The sequence below is a fragment of the Benincasa hispida genome, chromosome 9 (genome assembly GCF_027475165.1).
Source record: "Benincasa hispida cultivar pf3 chromosome 9, pf3_genome.v1.1, whole genome shotgun sequence".
In the NCBI taxonomy this organism is placed as follows: Eukaryota; Viridiplantae; Streptophyta; class Magnoliopsida; order Cucurbitales; family Cucurbitaceae; genus Benincasa; species Benincasa hispida.
The window spans coordinates 25,260,043-25,267,933 of NC_143486.1; the positions used below are offsets into that span (position 1 = coordinate 25,260,043).

Here is a 7,891-nt window from a genome sequence, read left to right on the forward strand (position 1 = left end):
CAACAAAATATAAACCAAAATTCAAGATAAATCATAAAATCCCACAAAATATCATAAAATTCCAAAATTAAAATCTTCCCTTGAAAACTTATAAAAACGATAAATAGCTAAAGGCAAAAAAGACATATTTGGCTACAACACACAATCCACTACCAATGTGCAACCTTATTAAAATATTTAAGTCCTCAGTTCTCTTTGATGCTTCTATTGTTCTTTCTCTTTTTATTATAATTTATATACCTTGATTGAAAGGAGCATGCTTTTTTTTCTTTAGATAAAAAAAAAGTCAAATAGTTAATAAGAATGAGAGTATGAGTGAAAAAAATAGAGAAAATAGAGAAACAGAGGTGATAAGATGTAGATAAATAGTAAGAGCATTTTTAATTTTTTTTTTTAAGATAAGAATACTAAAGAAACTTTTGAAAGTTATGTATTTTTTATAAGAAGTATTAACTGTTTTTGTTTATATATTAATTGTAAATGTATTTTTGAACTTTAGGGTATTTTTGAAACTTTAAATATTTAAATATTTTTTTTAAACAAAATAGTAACGATATTCATCCAAAGTGAATGATAAAAGTATTTTCTTCCCACTCTTTTTAAAAGTTTAATCGAAGTTGAAGGACTTTTTTTCATTTTTTTTTAATAATTAAGCCTATAATAAATTTGAAAATTGCTGATGTCAGGCATGAGGTAACTATTTCTCTATATTGTGAAATTTCAATCAAATTACAATGACCCTTAGCCAAAATAAAATAAAAATACAAAAGAAATTTGTTTGTCGAAATTTCGTAAGCAGAGACGCAATGGAGGGAGGCGGCTCTTCTTTTTCTTCTTATTCTTCTTCGCAGCAACCACGATTTTCACAGTTCTTCCCTCTCATTCTCAACAATGGCTAAGAAACCAGTGAAGTATTTCGTGGTATTTTACTTTACCTAATCTCTTTCTATCGTACATTGGGATTCTGATTTAGAATTTGAGAACTGTTCCGATTAATTTGATTTTCTGAATCAAAACAGGTCGATGCGTTCACTGACTCGCCGTTCAAGGGAAATCCGGCGGCTGTTTGTCTTTTAGAGGAAGAAAGGGAGAAGAAATGGCTGAAAGCTTTAGCGGCTGAGTTCAATATCTCCCAGACGTGTTTTTTGATTCGGATAAACGACGAAGAAGAAGATGATTCAATCAAGCCGCCCAAGTTTAGCCTCAGATGGTTCACTCCTGTTGATGAGGTTTAACTTTCCCCTTTCCTGCTCGACTGTTTTGAATGAATGCTCTGATTGTGTTTGATCGAAGTTCTGAAATAACCAATTGTGGCTTTTTTCTACATCCTACACGGTTTGATAACCATTTATTTAGAGTTGTGATTGTTTTCTGACTATCTTGTAAAGATTTAAATTTCAAGTTTGGTAATCATTTCATATTTTAAAATTAAGATTATTCTCCATCAACTTTCTACAATGGTTTAAGTAGAAGAGTTATAAATTCTTAATCAAATTATAAAAACAAAACTATCTTTTTCTTAGTTTCTAGGATAAATAACAAAATAAGAAATTTTGAAGTAAAAATGATGTTTATAGATTTATTTCAAAAAGAAATAAAAATAAAAATAAAGAATTGGTTTGGGTCAATAAAACATAAAAGCTAAAAAAAAGGATAAAAGTAATATTTACGGGCTTAAGTTTCAAATATCGAATTCTAACGAGATAGTTATCAAAACGGCCCAATCAACTAGCTTTAGTTTCTTCTTTATTACAGAACAAGTTCTGGTGGCCTTTTCTTTTTAATGTTTATGTTTGGCCATATAAATGCTATTTTCCGTGGGGAATCCCAGTTGATGGGGAAATAGAGGATGAAGCTAGGTAGAAACGATTCGATTCGGTTTGAAGGTCAAACCAAACCGAACCAATTTTTTAAAAAATTTTGTATATGAAACCAAACCGCACAAAGAATCCATGTATGATTCTGTTCGGTTTCATGTCTTTTTTTTTACTCTCATTTTAAAACTCTTTTTGTTTTGTTTTCCTTGCTTTTTATTTCCTTCTTCCTCCTACTTCCTGAGATGGTAGAATGAAAGGGAAGGTAAAAAGAAAAAATTAAAAGTCATATACAAATCAAGACAGAGAGAAAAAAGCCTGAGGAGATAGAGGGTGAGGTGGAGAGAGAAAAAAAGAGAGAATGAGAGACAAAAAAAAACTTGCGACAGTTGGCGGCCATTAGGTGTCGGAGAAGGCGGAGCGGCAGGCAGAACTTGGAAGAGATGGAGGGAGAGAAGATTGAGAGAGATGGAGAGATGGAGGGAGAGGAGATCGTAGAGAGATGGAGGAAGAGGAGATCCTGCATTCGTGTCTGAGATCGAGAGAGGAGGAGGCGGAATGAGATCTGAACTAAAAACCCTTATATATATAGTAAAAATGGTTGGATTTGATTACAGAAGTGGTTTTCGAAATTGAAATCGAATTGAACCGATTAATTCGATTTTAGAATGACATCGAATCGTATCAAACCATATTTTTCGATTTTGTTGATAATTCAGTTCGGTTTTGAGAATTGGTTCCGTTTATGCGATTTCACTGTCCACCCTAAATGGAGTTGGGGAAATGTTCTTTTTTCCTTGCCCTAATTATCATTATTGTTATTATTTTATTTTAATATATGTCTGAAGTATTTGAGATTTTCTTAATATTTAAATTTATTTTTGTAAATGACTTGTACTTTTCATATTTGATCTTTAAATGATCGGAGATTATGATGTGATATTTTTTCCCTAAATATTATTTGGTTTTAATTGAGAGGTCAAGAATTTTCTATAACTTTTTTTTTTATTGAAAATTATCCATTTAAATAGTTATTTTCTGTTAAAAAAATCATTATATATTTTAATTATTTAAAAAAAGAATAATTCTCTGCGGCAACTCAATATATTTCTAAATAAAGAAAATTAGAAATAAAGATTTAAAATCTCAATAAAACAATTAAATCCTTGGAGAAATAATCTTTATGGTTAGGGATCCCTAGAAATAATTTCTTTTATTAGAAATTTAAACCAAAACATTGAAATAGTCGAAACGTGCTGAAGCGATGACACTAGTTTCATGACACCATTAATGTGAATTCTCTGGGAAGAATCCTGTTCTGATTCCTACAAAATTAAACTAAAAATTTTGTAGAAACAAAAAATAAAATATAGAGTAATATTTACTTGTCTGGGCAACTGAATGAATGTAATATAATATTTTGGTTGCTGTAATATTTTCAGGTTGAACTTTGTGGTCATGCAACATTGGCAGCCGCACACATACTTTTCTCATATGGTTTAGTAAATTCAAACATTATTGAGTTTTCAACACTTTCAGGAATTCTAACTGCTAAAAAGGTTCCAGAGGTCAAGCAACTTGTGGTTTCAAATGTTAACAACGGTGAATCACAAGACAGTAACTTAATTGAAATGGATTTGCCAGCTATTCCCACGGTTGAACTCAATTCTGCTACTGATATTTCTTCAATCTCCAAGGCCTTGAATGTTGCTTCTATAGTTGACATAAAGATGTGTAACGTGGATTTCAATAATCTCTTGGTAAGTACGTTTTGTTGACCATTCTGCTTTTTCTTTTTTCTTTTTTTTTGAACGGAAGCAGACTTTTCATTGAGATAATGAAAAATGACTAATGCTCAAGATACAAAGTTCTAAATTCAAGAAGACAAAACAATAATAAGCATAGTAATCCAGAGGACTAAAGATGAGCAGGTATTCCTGGATGTCTTAACTAGGTTGACACTCTCACTCTGCTTTTTCATTCTTATGAGATGAGAAAATTGGTTGATACTTTTGGATACTGGGATTTTATATGTTTTCAAGTGAAGATTTTCTCCTAGCCTAATTTGCCTTCTATTGAAAAAAATGCAAAAAAAGGGGCCAACAGAAGGCAGGCGTACATAAATGGAGAAGCCAGCCAAAAGTGACCTAATAAGAAATAAAAAAAAAAAAAGGGCTCAAATCCAAAAGAACAAGGCCTAACGAATACTTTCAAAGTCTCTAGAGAGAGCCACTAAACCTAGGAAGGAATCAATTCTCCTTCAAAAACCTCTTCATACCAAAAACCTTTTGTCGTTTCTCTTAATCATGATAGAAAGTGTAAACAGTAAAGAAGAACAACCCAAAGAGATTTACGTGGTTCACCAACAGTTTGTTAGTTACATTCACGAATAAGGAGAATAACAATTTTATTATTTGAGGAGAATATCAGAAAATACAGATATTGAAACACCAATAGAATTATCCTATGCTCAAAATCATAAATTACATATAATATGTATAAAATTTAGGTTTCGGAGGCATTGCCTCACATTCCAGTTAAGTAGTATGTCGGCATCTCAAGTTAATCTGTTAACTAATTTAACATTTTGCAGGTTGTTCTTCCTTCAGAAAAAGATGTAGTCGATTTCCAGCCTAATTACGATGAGATACGAAAGTGTCCTGGAACTGGGTTGATCATAACTGGAGTATCCCCTGCTGAGTCGAAATTTGACTTTTATACTCGATATTTCTGCCCCAAATTTGGGATCTACGAGGTACTGAATTCTCAATCTTCCCCTAAATGTTATAATGTTGAGAATGTGGATTGTTTATGCTCGAGGTGAAGGCAATACATGGCAGTAGCTGGACTAATCCTCTCTTCCATTTCATTTTTATATGTTCTTTTAAGTTAAAATTAAAGTAATAATTTAGTCTTTGCATTTGATTTGTAACGATTTAGTCGTTGTACTTTCAATTTTGCAACTATTTAGCCTCTCATATTAAAGATATGTAACATTTAGTCCATTTACTTTAAAATATGGTGAAAATTATTGTTAAGATTTAATGAAATTTCTTAGGTAGATAGATCAATTAACTAATTAAGGAACCTCATATATTTATAAGCTACACAGTTTAAATCCATAAAAAAATCAACATTTAATTTTTATGGAATTTTTTATGTCCATGGTTAAATTGTTATAAATTTGGAAGTATAGAGACTAAATTATTATATACTACAATGACTAAATTGTTTCATAACTGAAGTTATAGGGACTAAATTGTTACGAATCAAAGTTTAGGGATTAAATTGTTATCTCCATGAAAGTAAAGTCGGTTTCAACCTTAGTTATTGTGTGAATTGGATATCAACTATGGACATAAAGGAGATATTGTAAATTCCAAATGTGTTAGTAATGAAGTTATTCCAAGTTGTTCAATGTCTATGTTCTTCACATCGATCTTAAAACTTTGTTGCACATTCAGGATCCTGTATGTGGGAGTGCACATTGTGCCTTGGCAGTCTACTGGGCTAAAAAGTTGGGGAAATCTGATTTTGTTGCTTATATGGTACTCTATCTTCCTCTCACTATAGTTGCATATATTAATAACTGAGGAACAGTCTATACTCTATGAAAAAAAAGTACTCTTGAAGACTTAAAAGAAAAAGTAGTTTTCATTTTCAAAGTTTTGAGGGGAAATATGAAAGAAACTATTGAACCAAATAGACTTAAAAATGGATATAGATATATTAAAAAAAAAATTATCAAAGAAAATAATAACTGTGGATTTATTCTTGTTCGACTGAGATTAATTTAGAACCTATGAATCAACCAGACTTAGAAACCTTCACCTTACTTGAACTCATCTCGCTCACCTACTTTGTATGGTTTGAGTTGGGTTTATAAGATTTTTTTTTTCTTAAGAAAATGAATTATAACTATGTAACAGCTCGGTTTGAGTTAAGCCGATGTTAGAATTTAGGAACCAAATAAACTCGTATAGTTTCAATTTATTTGAAGTCAATCCAACTTAAATAAGTTTATAACTTAACTCAACTCGACCTCTATAATTTGAATTGGGTTTGAATTTTGTAAGCTATTGAGTTTTTTTTTTCCTACCTTTTAAAACACATTTTTTTTGTTAGGCATCACCTAGAAGTGGAATATTGCACATTCATCTGGATGACCAGAAACAAAGGGTTCTGTTGCGAGGGAAAGCCATTACTATGATGGAAGGTCTTGTTTTGGTTTAAAATTTCATGTTGAACAAGTGTTAAAATCTTTTCTGCTTGTTGTGTAAGAACTATCAACTGTTAATGATCAAATGGTTATTATGATGCACTGTTTTACTTTATTTAGCCGTTAGATTTGTATTAGGAATTTGAATGTTGCTATCTTTTGTGATATTGGAAGACAAAGTTTTATTTATTTATATATTTATTTATTTTCCTGTTGAAGTATAACAATTACAGGATAGGTTGCATAACTATCATTAAGCTAAGTTTACTCCGAAGATAGGAGTTAAAATCTAACCATTATAACATTGTTTTAATTACATTATACATTTAGCACTTAAATAACTTAAATTTTTATATTAATGTAGTCTTTGAAACTTAATTTGTACTCTCATAAACCTTAAGCTTTCTTATGAACTTAAATTCTCTATTAAAATTTTATTTAGTAATGCATAACTTTCACACTTGGATAAGTTAGATTTTTTTATTTATTTTTTAATTCAAGGATTGATGTAAAGTAGTTTTTTTTTTTTTTTTTTTTTTTTTTTAATTGCACATTATGACAGAAAAACAATAGAAGAAAGTGGACAAATTATCAAATAGAGTGTCAGTGACATACATTACATTCTACTCTTTTTCTCAAATAACATAACCATTTTGAGGATTCAAAGTACCGAATGAAGTCAAAAGTTTGATTTTGAAGGCACTTTTTAAGAATGCTATTTCAATGAATCTTAATCAAAGCCTACGAGTGAATAAATTGAATTCTTAGGTTTTTCAATTTTAAGTTGTATACGTAACAAATAAAATGGGCTGAAATTTCATACTTTATGGCAATCTAAAAGTGGCAAGTGCCCCTTTACTAAAAGGATGGGTTGAGTTTAGTTTAATTGTGAAAATCAATTAAAAGAACGAAGAGTAATTATTGGATTACAAAGTATCCATTGCCTCAAATTTAAATCTGATCTCCTTCCATATTTCACAAACAGCAACTAGTTCAGGACTCCATTTACAAGTAACAGATAATTTTATTATCCTAACGAGCATGATCATGTCTCTCATTACAAACTTGTATGCATGCTTCTAGAGCTACTCAGTTAGCTATGACATTAGGTGGATTATCCCAAGGGTGCCCCAAAGTTCCTCTGTTAGGATGAGGGAGAGAAAGTTCAGAAACAGGAAGTTTAGGAAGGGAGAAACAAACTTATAAGGGTATGCACTTGCAAAATATAGCTAAAAAGTTATTGTGTAAATACAAATTTAGCAACACTTTTTTTTCCAAAATTGCAAATATAGCAAAAGATTGTGGCTCAATCCAGAGAAAATGACACCAATGACCTATTTTTTGAGCAGATGAGATCTGACTCAATTTTTTAAAAAATATGTTTTTTGGCCTTTTACTTACGTCAGTATGGGATGAATTTACTAAATGGATGAATTTACTAAATGGACCAAAATTGAAAGTCTCTCATTATGTACTCGTAATTCTCACTTTTCTTCTCTTCCATTGGTCTCAATCTGAAACTTTTTTTTCTGCTTTTTCTATGTTTCTTCCTCTTCTGTTTCTTTTTTCTTTCTTTCTTTTTTTTTTCTTTTGGTATTTGTCTACATTCTCCTTCTTCTTTCTAGAATAAAAAGACGGAAGATGGAGTTGAATCGAAGCGAGAGTAAGGAGTAAGAGAAAAAAGCGAGAGGAAGAATCCAAACGAAGGAAAAAATTAAAGAAAAAAAATTGTAGTTGTGTATGATGGGGAATAAAAGAAAGAAGTGAGTGGAAGGAACGAGACCTCATAAAAGCGTCAAACCCTTGCACACGTTTTGAGATCAAATTGGTACTTTCACATACTACATCAACAGAACGC

At 30.8% G+C, this 7,891-nt stretch overlaps 1 protein-coding gene across 1 annotated transcript; it reads left to right on the forward strand.

The window, feature by feature from the left end:
* The first annotated feature begins 736 nt into the window (after positions 1-736).
* Positions 737-6,251, forward strand: LOC120084475 (Phenazine biosynthesis PhzC/PhzF protein). Its single transcript, XM_039040263.2, has 6 exons — positions 737-921; positions 1,020-1,229; positions 3,257-3,574; positions 4,408-4,569; positions 5,279-5,362; positions 5,940-6,251. The coding sequence occupies exons 1-6, from the start codon at positions 892-894 to the stop codon at positions 6,045-6,047; spliced, it is 912 nt and encodes a 303-aa protein (XP_038896191.2). The 5' UTR covers positions 737-891; the 3' UTR covers positions 6,048-6,251.
* Positions 6,252-7,891: the final 1,640 nt, after the last annotated feature.

Excerpts from the sequence above, each read along its gene's own strand:
- LOC120084475 (XM_039040263.2), top strand. The coding sequence starts at position 892 with ATGGCTAAGAAACCAGTGAAGTATTTCGTG. Across the intron at positions 3,575-4,407 it reads TGGATTTCAATAATCTCTTG|GTTGTTCTTCCTTCAGAAAA; the intron begins GTAAGTACGTTT and ends AACATTTTGCAG. Across the intron at positions 5,363-5,939 it reads CTGATTTTGTTGCTTATATG|GCATCACCTAGAAGTGGAAT; the intron begins GTACTCTATCTT and ends TTTTTTTGTTAG.